This window comes from Ovis aries, chromosome 18 (genome assembly GCF_016772045.2).
Source record: "Ovis aries strain OAR_USU_Benz2616 breed Rambouillet chromosome 18, ARS-UI_Ramb_v3.0, whole genome shotgun sequence".
In the NCBI taxonomy this organism is placed as follows: Eukaryota; Metazoa; Chordata; class Mammalia; order Artiodactyla; family Bovidae; genus Ovis; species Ovis aries.
The window spans coordinates 58,936,109-58,958,136 of NC_056071.1; the positions used below are offsets into that span (position 1 = coordinate 58,936,109).

Here is a 22,028-nt window from a genome sequence, read left to right on the forward strand (position 1 = left end):
ACTTTGCTCTATGATGATAATGTATCAATCTAGAGTCAACTTTTTGAGTTGCTTACCCCGGCTAGAAGGTGTACGAGCCGTTTCTGTCTCATAAAAGCTTTGCTCTGAGGACACGCCAGCAGAGAGGGAATCTTTCCTCAAATAATATCGGTTCAATTCCATTTGAATTCGATATTCATCTTCTTGCTGCATAGGTCGATTTTTTCTATCTTTATTAGCTAATCCAATTTTGCTTGAATTTTCTACGTGTATACAAAAGAAAAGCAAGAGTAATTAAATTTGGACTGACTTAATTAAGCATTCCCTCCCAACCCACTTATCCAATGCCAATGGCAACTTAGTACCACACTCAGTGCAGAACCACCAGTATTTAATGTTAATCAGAGATCTAGTCAATAGCTCTAAGCAGCTAGCTAGGAATCACAAGATCTTATCTATTATTAAATATATATGTCATTAAAGTTTTTTTAAGTGTGTGCTATTTACTGAGTTTAACAATTATACTTTCTCAGTTGTATGAAGTACTACCTCCCACCAAGGAAGTAAGTCAGTCTGAATGCTAATCTGTTGCATCATAATGCAATTTGAAAGAATCAAATTTAACTACTGAGGATTCTAATTCACAATACATCTTTAAGTTCATACATTCCTATACAATAATATAATTTCCCATTTCTATGCTATATATTTTAACTAAAATTTTTTAAAGAACTAGAAATAACAACAGTTATACTTGCCTGGTCCAGCAATAGCTGCTAACATGTCCAAAAGCAAGTGCACCTGCCTGGGTGACAGGAATAGATGTATAGAGTCTATCTGTCCATCAATATCCAACTTCAAAAAAAGAAAGAAAGGAAACTACTCAGAATGAACACTCTTTATAAACTCATTACCATAAATGCCAGTATATTTCAGAACACCGAGGGGAATACTAATTAGTTAGCCTTGGATTCCTTCACTTCAGATTCTCTCTACTAATTCACACAACCAAATGAAAAGACATATAAGGTCATCAACTTTTATTTTAAGGAGAAAATCCTCCTGAGAAATTCCATGTTGGAAAGACCAACGTCACTCTTTGTGTCTCTTGAGTTTTCTGAGTATTTAAGGTGTTTGAGGAAGCCTTAAGACACAGTCTCCAAGAAAATTAAGATAGCAGCAATCGAGTATTCATTCCCATTATGGTTTCAAAAGACTCAAATCACAATCTTTAAAGCTTGATTCAAACCAAGGACAAACAAAGGTAGCCTTCCTAAATTTGCCCATGGATCAATCACACTCCTATCCAGAACAGCAAGGATCTTTTCTATCAACAGTGTGCCCTTCCAAATGCCCATGAAACCTCTCCACTGACATGAAGCCACAGCAGGGGATGCTCATGTGGAATTCCCTTCCCTTTTCCACCTCTTGGTCCATTTTTCCTTCTAGAAATGAAAGCCCAATCCCACTCTCACTCTTGACTTCCTCAGCATACACTCTGACAAAAACAATCACTCTATTCCGTAAGTCACATTCTAAAAAGCTAAATATCCCTGCCTTACTTTTCATTCGTCTCTTCTTAGTCCTAATGTTAATACTGACTCCTATGATCTTTATGCCATTTTACAGGAGAAAAACAAATTTCTGATTCTAAGAACAAAAAATAAATTAGATAGTGACTTTGAGAAATTTCTATGGTATAACTCATAAAGCAACACATTCTCCAATAATAATTATTATCACCTTTTTTTGAGTATTGGGACACTGTGTTAGATGTTTTTATTTCCTCTAATTCTTAGTAGCGTTCCTCTTTTACAAATGAGAAAACAGGTTCACAAAGATTAAGTGATTCACACAAGGCCATATAACAGATTCAGGGCCAGGATTTTAACCTAGGCTGACCCACAAAGTACTGGTTTTACAGGGATCCTTACTGACTGCTGACTTCCCAGTCCTTGAATCAGCAAGGAGTTATGGCTGGGGACAGTGGGGAAATCTCTTTGTGATTATATGCTGAGCTTAAAAATTGATTTTTAATTTCTTAGCATTGAAAACATAGTCTCTAATCTGCATTTAGAACACATGATTAAGAGTTTCACTTCTAATTGTCATAGAAATATGTCATTATTAGTCATTCTTAGTTTGGCATACAAAGAAAAAAGTATATGTAACTTTCCTCTGGAAATATAAAAGATAAAACATTTTAACAACGAAAATTTGTTGTTGTTCAGTCACTCAGTCGTGTCTGACTCTTTGTGACCCAATGGACTACAGCATGTCAGGCTTCAAATTTCAAACTCAGTGTAACACAGCAATTAAAACAAAATGTCTCTAAATTCAATTGAGGCAGTCCCCTATTTTCATATATAATGTATTCCTGAAGACATCTGATAAAACTAAATACGTGAAACATCAAACTTACACACTATTTGAGTGGTGAATAGTCTCCGAGAACTGAAAAAGTAACATGAAATCTCTCATAACATTTTGATCCCATAGTTGAAAGACTTAAGTGCAAAGAAAGAGACTAAAGATCTGAAACTTGAGGCCCCTAATTAATGCCATCTTTGTTCACACTGTATTAAGTTCAGGAGGTCTGTTTCTGGATGCTGCTATTCAGAATTTTAATTTTTCTATTTAGCACTCATTTTCATTAAGAACAAAATGTACTCAAATATCCCAGTTGCTACAAAAAAATTACCATATAGGCAAGAAGAGTATCTCCAAATATTAAACCCTGGCTAACAGCAATGCAATAGTTCCAAGGTTCATCTGTTACCTAATACACAGATGTTCAAAAGTAATACCTAAAAGGCACTTACATAAATCAGTTCACAACATGCAAAAAGTTTGGATATGAACAAAAATCAAAAATACAAATGTTGAGGACTAATGGCAACCCACTCCAGTGTTCTTGCCTGGAGAATCCCAGGGACGGGGGAGCCTGGTGGGCTGCAGTCCATGGGGTCGCACAGAGTCGGACACGACTGAAGCGACGCAGTAGCAGCAGCAATAATTGACCAAAACAGAGCCCAAGAAGGTATTGCTATGGTTCTTCCTTCTTAAAGGATTAGAAAATGCAATCTACAGAGGCACGGATGTATTCAGTTTCCCAAGGATCTTGGCACAATAAGGATTCCTGTAATGTGTACACATACCCGTGGCTCTCTGCTCCATTAACCATTCCATCCTTTTACTCTGTGAAGAGGCTTAAGACCTGTGAAAGGGTTTCATACCACCTGAGGTAGAACAGCCATGAAATTAAAAGACACTTGCTCCTTGGAAGAAAAGTTATGACCAACCTAGACAGCATATTAAAAAGCAGAGACATTATTTTGCCAGCAAAGGTCCGTATAGTCAAAGCTATGGTTTTTCCAGTAGTCATGTATGGATGTGAGAGTTGGACTATAAAGAAAGCTGAGCGAAGAAGAATTGATCTTTTTGAACTGTGGTGTTGAAGACTCTTGAGAGTCCCTTGGACAGCAAGAAGATCCAGCCAGTTCATCCTAAAGGAAATCAATCCTGAATATTCTTTGGAAGGACTGATGCTGAAGCTGAAACTCTTAATACTTTGGCCACCTGATACAAAGAACTGACTCATTTGAAAAGACCCTGATGCTGGGAAAGATTGAAGATGGGAGGAGAAGGGGACAACAGAGGGATGAGACGGTTGGATAGCATCACCAATCCAATGGACATGAGTTTGAGTAAACTCCGGGAGTTGGTGATGTACAGGGAAGCCTGGCACACTGCAGTCCATGGGGTCGTAGAGAGTCAGACATGACTGAGCCACTGAACTGAACTCAACTATAGAACAGAAATCAAAGAGGAGGAGGAATAATCAGTAAGAACAACATCAGGGAATTTCCCCGGTGGTTGCGGTTAAGATGCGGGCTTTTACTGCTGTGGACCCAGGCTCAATCCCTGCTGTGGACCAGGGCGCAATTCTTGGTCAGGGAACTAAAATCCCACAAGCCACGTGATGTGGCCAAAAAAAAAAAAAGGAAACCAATCATAGTAACAGGAACATTAACATTTCAATCTGCACCTTCCTCCCCCTCCGACTCTAATCAGGTGCTCCATTCCAGAGAAAGATTTCTGAGGATCCTTCAATCTTCTGAAAACCTTTTTGTGTGTTTTCACATGTATAGAGTGGTTCCCTCTTACACACTCCCACAGCCGTGTCTATGCCTCTTACACTATCTTTTATTAAGACAAAGACTGCATTCCTTTCATTTCTATGTCTGTCCCAACAACCTGCATGGGCTCTGCCATACAGTAGTCAGTCAAATGTCTAGAGCTAGTTATATCTGTGAAAATACAAATGAATAAATCCTGATATTTTCCTAAACTGCATTTTACATAGATTATATGGTAAATTAGGTTTAAGAACCTGAAAATAATAACCTGAAAGACAAATAATTAACTAACTAAAAAAATGCAAGTTTCCTGACTCTCCAGACTGTTCAGTATTGCTTCTTAAGAAAGAGGTACAGCTGTCTTTACAGTGACTTCTACAAGCTATGCAACATTATGGAAAAAACTCATCTCTCTTCATAAATATTATACAACTATAAACATGGGCATTCTGTTCAAACACATAGGTAGATAGTTTTATATACACATAGTTAAACATCTCCTTCAGCTAACATGGGGGCTTCCCTGGTGGCTCAGATGGTAACAAATCTGCCTGTAATGCAGAAGACTCAAATTCGATCCCTGGGTCAGGAAGATACCCTGGTGAAGGAAATGGTAACCCACTCCAGTACTTTTCCCTGGAGAATTCCATGGACAGAGGAGCCTGGCAGCTATAGTTCATGGGGTTGCAAAGAGTTGGACATGACTGAGCAACTAACTTTCACTTTCAGCTAACACGCTTTCTCAATTTCTCCTTCTTTTAACATTTTAATTTCATGATGAAAAAGATTCTTTAAGAAACTCCTAGTTATCTGAACTAAAGAACATTTTTGAAAGTGGGGGAAAGTTGAGCGCAGGAGACAGTTTCAAACCCTGAGCTGCAGCAGATGGGCAAAGGTGGGCCTCAGGTGAACTCCAAGATGTGCAGACAGAGGCACCAGCTGCGGGTAAAAATGCTGACTCCAAGGCAGTGGGTAACCTGGTCACAGGACAATCTATGTGAACCAATCAGAGGGTCACAGCATCAAGAACGCCTCCAGGTTTACTTTGTTTTTATCTACAGAAAATAAAACAACTACTGACCTTAGCTCCAGGAAGTACTTCATTCTGTTTCAATGTGAGACTCAACTCCAGCCTACCATTGAGCCCTCCTATCTGCACTGGGTCAGAAGGTGCTACTTCTGGCAAATTCCTTGTTAGTTGTGGGTGAGGCTCATAAACAATTTTTGGATTCCAGCTAGGTGACAGCTTTGGCTCTGTTTCCTATAGTAACGCAAGAAGAAAAAATGTAATTCCTTCAAATACTTCAGTTTAAGTAAACTGAGATGTAAAACACGATTGTTAATTTAATAACACAGTATTTACATGAAAACTGTATTGTGACAATGGATAAACCAGTATTGTAGAACAGTATAAAACATAGCACAGTACCTTAATAAAGGCAAATTATGGAAAAGTACTTTAGGAAAAAAAGCACAGCATCTGTTCAAATTACATAAGAAAATTTAATATATATCCAATAATTAAGAAAATACTATTTGTGAAATAAACTAAAAGACAAATTATGAAGTGACTGATTTATAAAAGGGCTCTCCAATCTGAGAAGGGATGAACATAGTTCTTTTTCCTTAATTGTAAAATTCTGACAAAATATGACTTGTAACATAACATTTTCAACAATACATGCATCATGGAAGGTAAATGTGAACATGCCTGTTTTTATTATAAAAAAGATATTAGATGTTAATATGCCATTTCTCCCGAAGACATAAAATCCAATGTTTCTCTATTAAATTAATACACAGCAAATGTATTTCTGGTAGAAATGGCATTAATTACAAATGTATTTTTTTTTACAAATTATTTTTTTTTACAAATGTATTTTTAAATCTGAAATATATGTCCCCATTACTGAATATTTGTGTTAACTGTCAGATCACAAGGAAACCCATCAGAACACATCACACATCCTAGAAAATTTTAATAGTCCTCAAGTAAACCTTCTGAAAATCTGTGCCTTCACTTTCTGGCTTCTCTGATTTGTTTTCCTTACCACTGGCGCAGTTGAACACACTGGGGAGGATTTTGCAGATGCAGAAAACTCATCCCAGAAGAGAGACACTCCAGAGAGCTGAAGTAACTTGTGAGCAAAAGCTGTGGGTTGATGTACATTAATTCCTGAGGACTCGTCAGCAGTTTCATCACAGTACATGGTTCTGAAAGTTAAAAACAAAAAGAGCATTTTAATGAAACTCTTAGGAATACCTATTTGCAATCATAAGAAATACACACAGCTGCTGAAATTAAAGAAATTTTTCAAGTGTTAGCTCTTCTTAGAATATACCTATCACATGTGTCAGCATTATCATGCTTTACTCTCGTAAATATTTTCATGAACATTAAATTAACCCCAAGAAGGTAATATTTTGAGGCTCCTAAATTTGGGGGAAAAAATGAATAACTTCCTAAAGTTAGCTCCAAGGAAAATAATTCCTGTGCTCCCTCACAAACATCTCTTGAAACACTGAGACAGCACTTGACTCTAAACACGAGTCTGATGTGTCATTGCTTGAATTTCTGTAACTATTCAATGAGTCCTCACCACTCATTTTCAGCTTAAATAAAACTGTTGTCGTTGTCATTCAGTAGCTAAGCAGTGTCTGATTCTTTGTGTAGCACATGCTGGGTGGCCTGCGGCATGCCAGGCTTCCCTGTCTTTCACCATCTCCCAGAGTTTGTTCAAACTCATCTCCACTGAGTCGGTGGTAACATTCAACCAGCTCATCCTCTGTCATCCGCTTCTCCACTTGCCCTCAATCTTTCCCAGCATCAGGGTCTTTTCAAATGAGTTGGCTGTTTGCATCAGGTAGCCAAAGTACTAGAGCTTCAGCATCAGTCCTTCCAAAGAATATTCAGGACCACTTTCCTTTACAATTGACTGGCTTGATCATCGTGCTGTCCAAGGGACTCTCAAGAGTCTTCTCCAGCACCACAACTTGAAAGCATCAATTCTTTAGTGCTCAGCCTTCTTTATGATCCAACTCTCACATCCGTACATGACTACTGGAAAAACCATAGCTTTGACTAGATGGACCTTTGTCAGCAAAGTGATGTCTCTGTTTTTTAACATGCTATCTAGGTTTGTCACCAGAGAAGGCAATGGCACCCTACTCCAGTACTCTTGCCTGGAAAATCCCATGGACGGAGGAGCCTGGTAGGCTGCAGTCCATGGGGTTGCTAAGAGTCGGACACAACTGAGTGACTTCACTTTCACTTTTCACTTTCATGCATTGGAGAAGGAGATGGCAACCCACTCCAGTGTTCTTGCCTGGAGAATCCCAGGGACGGGGGAGCCTGGTGGGCTGCCGTCTACGGGGTCGCACAGAGTCGGACACGACTGAACCGACTTAGCAGCAGCAAGTTTGTCATGGCTTTTCTTCCAAGGAGCAAGTGTCTTTTAATTTCAGGGCTGCAGTCACCATCCAGTGATTTTGGAGCCCAAGAAAATAAAATCTGTCACTGTTTCCAAAGTAACACTGTTCTAATTGCAGAAGATTTTAGATACTTTTTAAATACACCATTTTAAGGTTCAGTTCAGTTCAGTCGCTCAGTCGTGTCCGACTCTTTGCAACCCCATGAATCACAGCTCACCAGACCTCCCTGTCCATCACCAACTCCCGGAGTTCATTCAGACTCACAACCATTGAGTCGGTGATGCCATTCAGCCATCTCATCCTCTGTCATCCCTTTTCCTCCTGCCCCCAAATCCCTCCCAGCATCAGAGTCTTTTCCAATGAGTCAACTCTTCACATGAGGTGGCCAAAGTATTGGAGTTTCAGCTTTAGCATCATTCCTTCCGAAGAATACCCAGGACTGATCTCCTTTAGAATGAACTGGTTGGACCTCCTTGCAGTCCAAGGGACTCTCAAGAGTCTTCTCCAACACCACAGTTCAAAAACATCAATTCTTTGGCTCTCAGCTTTCTTCACAGTCCAACTCTAGGCTCCGTACATGACCACAGGAAAAACCATAGCCTTGACTAGACGGACATTTAAGGTAATGCAACTTAATTTCAAATATCTGTTAACAGTAACTGATTCACTAATAGGTATGTTTTGTCAAAGAAAGAAATCGAAACACATCTGTTTAAAACTCAGTAAAGGCTCCCAACATATCCACAAAGTGTCTTTGGTACTCAGTGTACATACTTCACTCTGCTCATCTCTGCTGGCAGTTCATGTGAAGAGTCATAACCTCAAAACAACACTCTGCAGTGTGTATGTAAATCAATCCCTGTTTTAGGTCTATTTATAGGAGTTGCAGGTGGGCATACAGTGAAAACTAAAAGTGATGTATTTATATCTCTTTAAGTAATCTCTACTGTACATACTGACCTTAAAATACCCTTACAGAATCCTCCAAGAAAACAGTAGTCTTAGCCTAAAGCAGCAAATAGATCAAAGAAAGCAACACAAAAATCCTTTCACATTAATGAGACCCATCTAAATAGTACATTGTTCATATGAAAAACCTGAAATACTCCAGCAGGGTACCTTAAATTTAGTATCACTCAAATAGTCATTATTTTGACTTGATATCAGCTAAACGAGCATTACTTTGTGAATTCAAATATTCAAATAGTATTATATGTAATTATACCCCAACTGGTACTTTGTTTTTAATAACTGGATTGGAACACAACTTGGAGAACAGCACTGTACTCAGAAATAATGTAATATATTAACTGAATATAATCACATCTAATCTCCTAACAGTATATTAAAAGGCAGAGACATTACTTTATCAACAAAGGTCCATCTAGTCAAGGCGATAGTTTTTCCAGTGGTCATGTATGGATGTGAGAGTTGGACTATAAAGAAAGCTGAGTGCCGAAGAATTGATGCTTGTGAACCGTGGTGTTGGAGAAGACTCTTGAAGGGTCCCTTGGACTGCAAGGAGATCCAACCAGTCCATCCTAAAGGAGATCAGTCCTGGGTGTTCTTTGGAAGGACTGATGCTGAAGCTGAAACTCTTAATACTTTGGCCACCTGATGTGAAGAGCTAACTCATTTGAAAAGACCCTGATGCTGGGAAAGATTGAGGGCAGGAGGAAAGGGGGACGACAGAGGATGAGATGGCTGGATGGCATCACCAACTCAGTGGACAATGGGTTTGGGTGGACTCTGGGAGTTGTACCTTGAATCTGATGAGTCACACCTTATTATTTATAAAGAAAAGAACAGGGTAATTTGTTTTCAGATATAAGAAGTCTTACCTTTCTATTCGAATTTCAAGTGCAGTTCCAGTTTTGGAATTTTCTGGCACATGTTCAATTCTCAAGACAGTGTCTATAAAAGTGACTTTTACTCTTCTTAGTACTAGAATAAACCAAATAAATACTAAATTAGTTTAATAAGAACTTACAAAATAAACGTTGAATTTCGTACCTTAAAAAAAAGCCCCAAATTTTGAGTCTTGTAACAAATATTTTGTGGGCTGAGAACATACAGTGTGTTACATCTCAGCCTGGGTCAATGACTAACACCGCCTGTTGAATTCTAATCCCTTCATTAAAGTGAAGTCGCTCAGTCGTGTCCGACTCTTTGCGACCCCATGGACTGTAGCCTACCAGGCTGCTCCTTCCATGGGATTCTCCAGGCAAGAGTACTGGAGTGGGTTGCCATTTCCTTCTCCAGGGGATCTTCCCGACCCAGGGATTGAACCCGGGTCTCCCTCATTCCAGGCAGACACTTTAACCTCTGAGCCAGCAGGGAAGTCCCTAATCCCTTCATTATGCAAGCATAATAAAATAAACAAAGGAGATACTAGGGTAAAAAAAGAACATGAAATTAAACTGAATACTGTGTAATTTTTTAAATTACTTATTTGTTTGATTTTGGTGGTGCTGGGTCTTCAGTGCTGGGCTCAGACTTTCTCTAGGTGGGGCATGACGGGGCTGCTCGTCACGGCAGAGCGCGGGCTTCAGCAGTTGCAGCACGCAGGCCCAGCAGCTATGGTACAACAGCCTAGTTGTTCTGCAGCATGTGGAATCTTCCTGGACCAGGGATTGAACCCATGTCCCCTGCATTGGCAGGTGGGTTTCCATCCACTGTGACACCAGGGAAGTCCAAATACTGTATAATTTTTTAAATAACTTCAATTCTAAAGTTCTGAAGTAAGAATAGCAATTTTTTAAAAAAACTACTCCAATGAGTTTTTCTTACACAATGCTTACTAAATCTAGGTACTAAATTATTAAATACAATCTAAAATTTTTTAAAATACTCAACAATGCCAAACCTGTTTCGATGGTTTCAGCAAATTTTTCAAGTCCTTCAAAAGGCTGAGATCCTTCTCCTTGTTCATCTGTTAGTTTCTGGCTAAGACATTCTTTTGCCAGTTGCATACTGCTGGTCATGAAGCTTGACCAGTACATGGGCTCAGAACCAGACGCTGCAGAAAACACGGACAAATCCTCAGTAACTTCTCATGGTTACAACTAAGCCATTCCCTAAAATTACACATTTCAAACTAGTAAGTTCTTAATCCCCCAAGAGATATTTAGCATCACGGTATCACCCAGGGATACAGTATTCTAGAACTTACTCCTGAGATTTAAACATCACCTTATAATATCCAAGAAGGGAGGAAAAAATCACAGAAAGAAGTTGAGACACATGTTCTCATTACATGGTATATATCTGCCAAATACTAATTCACATATTTACTCAAGTATTTAGTGGATATTTTATATGGGTGGTATTATTCAAAATGCTGTAGAACAGAGGTCAACAAAATTTCTGCAAAGGATCAGATAATAAATATTTGAGGCTTTGAGGCCATATGGTCTCTATCACAACTACTCAAGTCTCTCACTCTAGCACAAAAGCAGCCAGAGAGAATTAATGAATGAGTGAATATTTATACCAGGTGATATTCCAATAAAAATTTATTTATAAAAACAGATAACAGACCAATTTGGTCTCCAGGCCATAGTTAGCTGACTCCATTTATAAGGTAGAAAAATACAATAATTATTAAATCTGCCCTCAAAGAGACTACAAGATAGTGGAAGAAATGAGATATAATTAAGAAGAATTAATACACAACAACTGAGTGTCAACAGAAAATATCATATCAGGTAAAAGAAGAGGCTAAATCTTCTAGCTGAGGGAATTCATCAGAAAGTAGAGGTAGCAGCTGACGTGGGCTTCAGAAGGTTAGTATAAATGTAGATAAACCAGAAGAGCAGCCCTGGAGAAGGAACACACAAACTGCGTACAGTCCTTTCCAGGTGTATCCTTATAAGAGAATTCTATCACACTTCCTTATGTTACCTAAAACAAACTGACAAGAGATGAGTAGAATTACTGCCTTCTAAAATTAAAGTTAAAAGTCCTTCTAATGAAATGTTTTTAAAATAAGGGTAAAATATTTCACTTTCCGTAGGAATGTACTAGTATGTCTCCTCAGCTTGGTTAAAATATAAAGTATTCTTATTAATTAAATACCAGGTTACTAAGAATTTCCATGCACAGATTACCAATTTTAAAAATACAGATAAACTAAATTTTACTAAGCATAATTTAAACTTTGGTGTTTTAGGCAGCACTTGGGATTATAACTCTTCAAACACATCTTTACAAACATCAATTGTCACTGGAAGCATTTACGTTCATAATTTAAGATGATTCACCATCGTGACCGTACACGCTTATAACATGCCAGACACAAATACTCTTCAGTGGACAATCCAGTACACCCCACAGCACCGTGGCAGGAACAGTGGCTCCAGAACTAGACTCCCTGGGCCCAGACCCTGTCTGCTCCACTGAACTAGCTGTGACCTTGGTCAAGTTATTAAACAACAATTTACGCATCAATTTCCTATTCAGTCAAATGAATACAATTAAAAGGATCTATTTCAAAGAGTTATTGTGAGGATACTACTTGTAAACTACTCAGAACAGTATCTGGCATGCAAGAAGCACAATATACAGGTCTGATAAATCAGAACCCATCATATACATAATTAAAGCTACTAGGTGTATATACTTGTAAACAACGACTTGCTACTACTTTAAACCTTTCCCTCCCGAAGTTTTCTTTTGAAAATGTGCAGTCCTAAGATGTATACAATGCATACCCTGCACCTAGATTCATCAAGGTTACACATACGTGCATACACACTCACACACACAAGCTTTCGCTAAACTAGGTATTGTAACACTCATCCCTAATAACTGGAGCATGTAACTCCTAAGAACGAGATCAGTCTCCTGCAAAAGCTCAGTACCATTAACACACCCAAGTGATGTGACATCATCACAATATATTATCTACATTCAGTGAGGTGGCTCAGCAGTGAAAAATCTACCTGCAATGCAGGAGACGTGTGTTTAATCCCTGGGTCGGGAAGATCCCCTGGAGGAACGCAAGAATCCTCCAACCCACTCCAGTATTCTTGTCCGGAGAATCCCATGGACAGAGGAGCCTGGCGGGCTACGGTCCAGGGGGTTGCAAGAGTCGACACGATTTAGCTACTAAGCCACCACCATCACCACCATACACTCAATACCCCAATCTTCCCACCTGCCTCAATACACCCTCCACAGGAAAACAAAGAGAAAAAAACAGTTACATATTACAATTAGTTATCAAGTCTTTAGTCTCCTTTAATCTAAATATTTCCTCTACCTTCACTGTCTTTCATAATTGAACTGTTAAAAAAAAAAAAGTACCAACCAGCTAGTTAACAGGCTTTCTCTCGTTTTGGATTTGCCTGACTGCTTACTCAGTGTCCGACTCAAGACTAAGCACTTTTAGCAAGAACATAAGTGATCCCCTCCTTCTCGGCCCATCACATCAGAACACATGTGATGATGAGATCAAGTCTGCTCACTCAGTTATGGTGGTGACTGTCAATTTTCTCCACTGAGAAGAACCTTTTTCTCTCTGCAAATAATATGTAAATGGAACGAGATATTCCGATACTGTCTAAATATCAAGATCCTCAACGCTTCTGAATGGTGTCAGCATCAACTGATGATCCTCGCCTGAATTAATTTCTACTATGGTGCTTGCAAACATGGTGATATTCCATCTTTTATTTTTTATATGTTTATCAGTAGTGGCAATCCTCCTTTCCCCTCTTACGTACTTATTTACTTATTCGTAGTGACATGGACTTCGGGGTTTGATTTTTGTTTTAGTGTGTTATAATTCATTATTGTCATCCTTTCTGATACTCAGATTTTCTAGATTTGGCCAGTGGGAGCCCCTTCAAACCCAATCCTGTGTCCTTTTAACATTTCTCCATCAGTCTTTGAGCACTTCCTTGCTTCTGGCACAATACTTTGAATTTTGAAAACAAAAATCATTCTTTATTCAGTATCTTATAATAACCTACAATGGAAAAGAATCTGAAAAAATATAGAGAGATATATAAAAGAACAAGTATACACACACACACACACACACACAGAAATGAATCATTTTGCTGTACACCTGACATTGTAAATCAACTATACTTAAAAAAAAGCATAAGTCACTTTAGGTAACTGGTAACCAGTAACTAAATCAATCACCTATATACTAAAGTTCTTGTGGGTAAGGAGAGAGAGAAGTAACTCTGAAGATACAATCACACCCATCACCCTACATGGGCCACATCCTAAAATTTTACCTACTGAGAATCTTACAAATACCTGCAAGGTACTAAATTAAACACTCAATTTAATGCAATTAGGCTACTTTCCCAATCTCTGAAAAGTAAAAATAGAAACAAACAGAAACACCTAACATACCTACCTAGGCGGGGTCGAGGTCGGAAGACCATTTCTAACCCTCTCACTTCCAGTGCACAATTGTCCTGCAACAAGGAGCCCCATGGAACGGACAGAGAAATTGACTGTATGAATCCTTCCGTGACTTCTAAAGGTGCATCTGCTGACTCCAGGATCTCATTGAGACACTAAACAGAAAAAACAAGTGCATTTTGAAATCACAAGAACAAGAAAGTAAAACTGTTAACTTACTCAAAAAAGAAAGAGAAGAGTGAAAAAGCTGGCTTAAAGCTCCACATTCAAAAAACTAAGATCAAAGCATCCAGACCCATCATTTCATGGGAAATCAATGGGGGAAAAGTGAAAAGAGTGACAGATTTTATTTTCTTGGGCTCCAAAATCACTGCAGATGGTGACTGCAGCCATGAAACTAAAAGACACTTGCTCCTCAGAAGAAAAGCTATGACAAACCTAGAGAGCATTTTAAAAGGCAGAGACATCACTTTGCCAACAAAGGTTCATATGGTCAAAGCTATGGTTTTTCCAGTAGTCATGTATGGATGTAAGAGGCAGAGCACTGAAGAACTGATGCTTTCGAGTTGTGGTGCTGGAGAAGACTCCTGAGAGTCCCTTGGACAGCAAGGTGATCAAACCAGTCAATCCTGATTGAGTGAGCAGGATTGATTAAAGGAAATCAACCCTGAATCTGCATTGGAAGGACTGATGCTAAAGCTGAAGCTCCAGTACTTTGGCCACCTGATGCAAAGAGCCGACTCATTGGAAAAGACCCTGATGCTGGGAAAGACTGAGGGCAGGAGGAGAAGGGGACGACAGAGGATGAGATGGCAGGATGGCATCACCAACTCAATGGACATGAGTCTGAGCAAACTCAGGGAGACAGTGAAGGACTGGAAAGCCTGGCATGCTGCAGTCCACTGGATCACAAAGAGGTGGACATGACTTAGTGATTGAACAACTGAACAACAAATATGTTTATACATGTCTCAGGCATTAAGGATAAAGAAATCAGAGACCAAGATACAAATGATTCCTGGTCCTCATTAAGCTGACAAAATAGCTTACTATGAAAGACATATGTGATGAGTTGCATGACAGAACCTAGTCTGGAGACTCAAGGCAGGCCACCTGAGGAAGTGCTATTTAAAGCTGAGACCAGGGGGCTGAGGAGTTAATTGCACACAATGGTCCAAACAGATACAGTAGCATGTAGGATTCAAAGAAGGCAGAGGTCAGTATGTGCAAATATATATATGTGAGATACAAGAGTATTTGGGCAGAGGGAAAAAGCTGCTTTAGGCTTTAGTGTAGCATGCCAGGCTGATGAGCCAGAGATAAGGCTACACAGATAAGGGTAAGCGGGATCCAAAAACCCTTGTAATTAATGTTAGAGGGTCTGAAATTTACCTCAAGGGCAATGAGAAACCACTGAAAGGTTTTAAGCAAGGGTGCCATGATGAGAAAAGAACTATTCCATGGGTCACTCTTAGGAGGAAAGTAAAACTCAAGCAGAAAGGCTGTTACAAATAAGAGAAACTAAGAGAAATTGGCTTGGCAAGGATAGGGACAATGAGAAGAGCAAGAGGTGGATGGATTTTTTTTTTTTTAATAAATATTAGGAAGTAGAAATAACTGGCATAATGAGTGGTAAAGAAAAGAAGGAACCAAAAATAATTCCCAAGTTGCTGGCCTGGCCAACGGCTTTGACAGTGATGCCACGTACTGAGTTAGGGGAGGTAGAGGTAAGAAGTTCAGTTCCAGAGAATATATTTGAGCAGACTCCCGGGTGGATATGCCTAGGACACAAGTGGGTGCTCTGGTCTAGAGTTCAGGAGAGCCATGTGGGCCTGTAATACAGAGGGGCTTTATCAACACAGAAGGTAAATGAAGCCACAGGAGTAAGGAGAGACCGCCTTTCAGAACTAACGTAGAGTAAAAAGACCAGAGACCGAGGACAGAATCCTGATAAACACCAGCATTTAAGCAACAAGTCAAGAAAAAGGAACTTGCAAAGGGAACAACAGCAACAACAAAATAATAATAATCAGAGAAGTAGGAAGAAAATCTTGTCCCAGAAAACTGTAGAGACACAACATAAAGAATGATCAAGCGTAACAAAAACTAAGAAGAAGTCAAAGATTTTTTTAATGTCCCCTGAATTTAGTGACAGGGGTTAAGTGATCCCGTTGAAAGCAATTTCAGTAAAGGATTAACTACAACAGAAAGATGACAGATGGATATAAATACAGTTAGAAGAATAATTAAATGGGTTTTTTTTTTAACAGACAATGTACCTTTACATAAAAGCAACAGATACTTATCAAATACCAGTCTATATGAAGATGCTTCCTGTACGCCATGTTGCATAAGGGTAGTGTAATTCTTCATCTACAAAGCTCACACTGAACGTGGAGATTTAGAATGGCACACATTATTTCACTGGAGGTTACTACTTTAACAGGCTTTCTTCACACTGGTATTTGTGTGATCCTACAGATTTCCTAACGAGTACATGAGCCTGGCTGGTTTTAAAGTATAAGTATCCAGATTCCTAAACTCCAAATGGGCTTTCCTGGTGGCTCAGTGGTAAGGAATCCACCTGCCAAGCAGGAGACTCGGGTTCCACCCCTGGGTTGGGAAGATCTCCAGGAGGAGGAAATGGCAAAGCGCTCCAGTATTCTTGCCTGGGAAATCCCAGAGGAGCCTGGAGGGCTACAGTCCATGGGGTTGCAAAGAGCAGGACGTGACTGAGAGACAGAGCACACACTCAATCTCCAAATACATTCTTTCCTAAAATGGACCTTCTGAGAAGTGGCATCGTGTTGGGTCCTCTTTCCCATATTCCCTTGTACAGTCCCCCTCTCCACTGAGCCAAAAAAACGTGTATCTTTTCCCCCTCCTGAATCATCCCTTAGGCACTGCCTGCTGCTGGTGCGACCCCATAGACGGCAGCGCACCAGGCTCCCCCGTCCCTGGGATTCTCCAGGCAAGAACACTGGAGTGGGATGCCATTTCCTTCTCCAATGCGTGAAAGTAGGCAGAACTACCAATTAAGTCTTCTGGCCTTTCCCCACTTGATACACATTTTTTGGCATTGCCATAAAAAAGATCAAAGAACTAAGTGATTCTGTTACTGCAAAATCCCTACAATTCTCATCTACTTATTAATGACGAGTATTTCTCAAGCTTAAAAGTTTAGAATGAAATTTATGCTGAACCCTATCAAATTCTAGTTGTATGTATATTCATCCATGGATACCTGAAGAAAGCAGGGGAGAGGAGAAAACACACCCAAAACATCAATAAATATATTTCTAATAAAAGTTCTTATGTTTAGTTTTTCAAATGTATAATACATTTATATTGTTTTGATCAACTGCACTTATAACTGTAATAACAAAACAATCCAGAGGAAAATTTTAACACTTAAAAGTTTAATGATATGTGAAGGAGATACTGATAAGATCAACATGGTAAGTCCTGGAGCAAACCGCTTAAACGACCAAAAAAATTCAAAAAAAAGAAAAAGAAAAAATAGTGAAGAAATCTTTTGTGGGAATTAAAATGTTACACTAGAAAAATATTCACTATGCAAAAGAAAGCTTAATTGTGACAAAAATTTTCAGTATAATTTAAATTTAGTTACATATATTATTATAGAGAAATTACAGCATGATCAATAAAAGATGTAAGAATAAAATACATGAATTAGGATAAAAATACATGAATTATGAAAAAATTGTGCAGAGAAGTTGAACAGACATATGAATTCAACAGAAAAATATACACTGTTAAATTTCCAGCTACTAATGATGACCTTGTTTAAATATGTTTATATATATATATATATGTTTTATATATACATATATAAAATGGTGGGTATTATATATATGTATGTTTTATATATATATATATATATAAAATGGTGGGTATTTAGATCTTACTGGGTTAAGAAAAAACTATATTTTTATTATATAAGTATTTACAACACAACAAAAATTATCCTCAACTATTTAAACTTATCTGGAGGAAGAAATGGCAACCCACTCCAGTACTCTTGCCTGGAAAATTCCATGGATGGAGGAGCTTGGTAGGCTACAGTCCATGAGGTCGCAAAGAGTCGGACACGACTGAGCGACTTCACTTTCTTTCTTTCTATAGTTCCTTTTGGAGAAGGAAATGGCAACCCACTCCAGGGTTCTTGCCTGAAGAATCCCATGGACAGAGGGGCCTGGTGGGCTGCGGTCTATGGGGTTGCAAAGGGTCGGACGCAACAGACACACACACATTTAAACTTATAATGAAAAAATTTTAAGTCAATTTTAAAATGGACAAGGTATATAGTAGTTTTAAGACATAGCAGCTCAAAAAAAAAGAAAACAAAATACAGTAGCTCAGTCATTTACAAGCTGGGTGGTTCCAGACAAGTTTTTAACATGAATCTCAATTTCCTCATCCATAAAACAGCCAGCCAGTCCGCCAGCGCATGCTCAGTCATGTCTGACTCTCTGCAACCATTCTGTCAAGAATGCTAAAGTGGGCTGCCCTTTCCCACTCCAGGGGATCTTCCCAACCCAGGGATTGAACCCGTATCTCTTGTGTCTCCTGTACTGACAGGCAGCTTCTCTACCACCTGTGCCACCTGAGAACCCCCCATCCATAGAATAGGGAAAATACCAATGTCTCAAGGTTACTGTGAGTGTAAACGAAATAACACGTAAAGGTACCAACATGGTTCCTGGTACCAAGTCAATACTTTATAAGCGCCAACTATTGTTCCTTGTCTTCCCCAGTGCCTAGCTAGCACAATGGTAAGCACTATTAGGAATTTAAGGTGCGCTTGGCAGAATGAAGAAAAGTAAACAGTTAAGTTGTATGCTTCTTTTTAATACGTATCATAAGACTAACTAGGAAAAGAATATATCCTTATTAGTTTAAACCCAGGCATCACCATTCAAATAAAGTTAAAACAGATGTAAAAGTGGTACTATACTTAATATACAAATAGATATCTGCATTCTGACTCAGGCCACGCGTCAGACTGGTACCAAGAGAAGACAATGGGAAGGGTGAAGAGTGGTGCCCTTGGCTGGATGTTTCATTTCAATGCACTGACACTGGAGCATATAGTCTACACAATAAAAACAGACCTTCCCACAGCAGAATCTCTGTGAGAGACAGAAAGTGACAGGAAGTTTCTGATTTTCTTATGAGCAAACATTCAGAAACTGAATTTACAGATAATAAGCAATTTTCCTCTTCACAAAGATTAGAATTTTAAATACACTTACCTTTTATGTGATGACACATGACTATCAGTAATATATGCCATTATACTCCAATAGCAGTTATACTCCAAAAAAACCAAACATAACTTTTTTTGATAGGTAAAAAGTGGATTTATTTAGAGAGAAACACACTCCACAGAGAGCATGGGCCATTGCGGAGGGTGAGTCTGGCAGCCCACAATCTGTCATTTAAAGGTAAAGATACCACTTCATTAATGAGTGAGAAAAGTAGCTTCTTTTCAAAGGGTATTTCTACTATGGAGAGGACATTTTAAAAACTTACATTTGGAAATGTTTCCACTGTTATATGATTTTGTAGCTGAAAAAATATCTATTAAAACCCTATTTTTTAAGTCATCATCTAGACAGGTTACAAAGGTTTGGAAACATGAAAAACTACCTCAATAAATTTAGTCTTTTGAACAAAGCTCTTAAAAAGGGGTTTTAAAGTTTATATATATACATAGATATATAAATGCAACATCATCCAACTAATTAGCATGAATGATTGAGATCAAGGAAGAAGGGAATGTCAAGTGGTTTCAACACAATCTTGTGCATAACTGACAGTTGAGAATTGAAACCTCAGAACATTTTCAGTGACAGTATTCTCCCATTTGGATTTATGAATCTCTGTGAGGTATCTTTTTTTTTTCATCATGAAAGTCATTAAAATCAAATGTCAGAAGTAAATGAATTTGGAATCAGAAGTTTAAATAGTTATATCTAAATGTTATACCAAGATTTATCTTAGTCATTAACACAGCACACTATAATTAAAGAAATCAGCAACAGCCTATGTTTACTGGATATTTTATTTGACATCTTGGCTGGGCATATTCTTCACCTTCAAGAAGCAGAATAAAACATAACCTTTGGATTAAGTCCAACCATAAGTTATTTTTCCAATGATCCTGAAGTCAAATTGCAAAATTCAAATCTTACCACCTGTGATTTTCCTATGAGAATTAAATAAAACCTCACAAATGAGAGTGCCCAGACAGTGCCTGAAATAAACAAATGCTCAATTATATTAACTGCTCCTTCTTTGGCTTGAAGCCATGTGATTAATGAAATAATAGGCTTAGGAATTAGACTTGAATTCTCACTATTCCACTTGCTAAAACCATCTGTAAAAGGGAAATATGACTACCCATCTTATAGGGTTTTAAGAAAAGTCATGAAAAGTCATTAAAGAATAATGCATACATACAACACTGTAAATCAACTATACTTCAATAAATAAATGAATACTAAAAATTTAAAAATAATGCAGCAAAGTCATTTGACCTAAACAAGACTGTTAATAAATGTCAAACCTTCCTCCTTCAAGATAGCTTAGTCATAACTATCAAAAGGACAGACTTACAGGTCAATGAATTTTAAAATATCCATCAGAATCCCTATCTTTTGGTAAGAATTATGGCAATGGAGTTCCCTGACACAGTGCCTGGCATGGAGAGGATACTCCATTAATATTTACTGAATTCAGGTGAATTACTATATACACTGTCACTGTGATAACTGTGGCAGCATGGGCTAGCCTGGGAGGGTGGGAGGAGGACTTGGTCCTTCCATTACTCAAGCCAGGATTCTTCCCACTATTCTGCGTGTACTCTCCCTAGTTGAGGTCATCCACTTGCTGATAAAATTATATGCTTATTTATACCAGCACAAATTCACTCAACAGTCATAATAAGGTGTTACCATAATGTGAGTTTTTTGGGTTTCTATGACTAAGGAAGTCATTACTATATTAAAATGCTTTTACATAAAAGGAAAAAACAAAACACTTGAGCTTTTTACACAACTTACACTAAAAAAAAAGTTTCCTTTTCTTTTGCCCAATTACCACAGCAAAGTCACCTATGTTGATAATTTCCTTAATGTAAACCCTGTTGGAAAGGTTTTAGAATAGTAACAGAACAGTGATACTTCAGAACAGTAAAACCCATTCAAACTGTGAGCAGCAAACTCTAGTGGAACAAATAAAGAGCTGGGGAACGTGGGAGAGCCCCTTCATTCTTGCCAAACTCAAAGCTGAAATACACATGAAGTAAAGTACTACACGCTGAGAACACGGATGCAGGTGCAAGGAAGCACCTGTTAATATGAGTCAATGCACCACCTCTGGATGACAGACAGAAGACAGGTTTTTAAGAGTGCAGCTTCAGCGCTTTTGCAACACCCTCTTTTACGACCTGTCACAGTGAAGCAAACAGGCACAACCAAGCATCCCTATTTTAGGGCCACAAGACCATCCTGCGATTGGCCTTTACAGGATCCAAAGCAAACAAACCGGCAGAAGAGACCTAACTTTCTTCTAAATGCCAGACGCTGGACTGAGGCCGCGGGGTGAAAGCGACCAACCCCAAATAAATAAAGGAATACCCCAGGCATTGACATCCCCGCAGGTCCTCCCCATCCTCGGTCTTTCCGGGGAGTGTCATCCCACGAAATACGACTTGTCTGCACACAACTCCGAGATCCCTCCTACCCTAAAGGGGCAGCAGAGTACGGGTCACTTCCTTCCATGCTTCGCAGACCCCTACCCCAAACCACGGATTCCACTGATTGCCACAGTGTGGAATCCATTACCTCTGCTAAGTTTCTGGAACACGTGATTTGGAAGGGCAAACTTGCTAGAAACGGACTGAACGACACTTGTTAACACATTTCTCGGAGTCCTACCCTACCTGGAGCCAAACAACCTCCAGGGAGGGACGGAACGTCACCCGTCCTCGATGACACTGGTTCAGATCGCCCTGAGGAGGAGACTGTGTCCCCCTCCCTGCAACCCGGCTGGCCGCCAGCACCTCTT

General features: G+C 38.9%; 1 protein-coding gene across 5 annotated transcripts in view; it reads right to left on the minus strand.

The window, feature by feature from the left end:
- The window catches only part of ATG2B (autophagy related 2B), a 77,376-nt gene that overhangs the window by 54,732 nt on the left and 616 nt on the right, over positions 1–22,028 (minus strand). For 3 of the 5 annotated variants that reach the window (XM_042235450.2, XM_012099021.4, XM_004017983.5), the window contains exons 2-8: positions 13,927–14,089; positions 10,417–10,569; positions 9,392–9,494; positions 6,170–6,332; positions 5,200–5,379; positions 738–834; positions 57–242 (exon numbers count right to left, since the gene is read on the minus strand). In XM_042235450.2, coding sequence (XP_042091384.1) covers positions 57–242; positions 738–834; positions 5,200–5,379; positions 6,170–6,332; positions 9,392–9,494; positions 10,417–10,569; positions 13,927–14,089 — 1,045 coding nt within the window. Of the gene's footprint in view, positions 1–56; positions 243–737; positions 835–5,199; positions 5,380–6,169; positions 6,333–9,391; positions 9,495–10,416; positions 10,570–13,922; positions 14,090–22,028 lie in introns of those variants that run through there. The other 2 variants (XM_042235452.2, XM_042235451.2) reach the window with 2 other exon arrangements.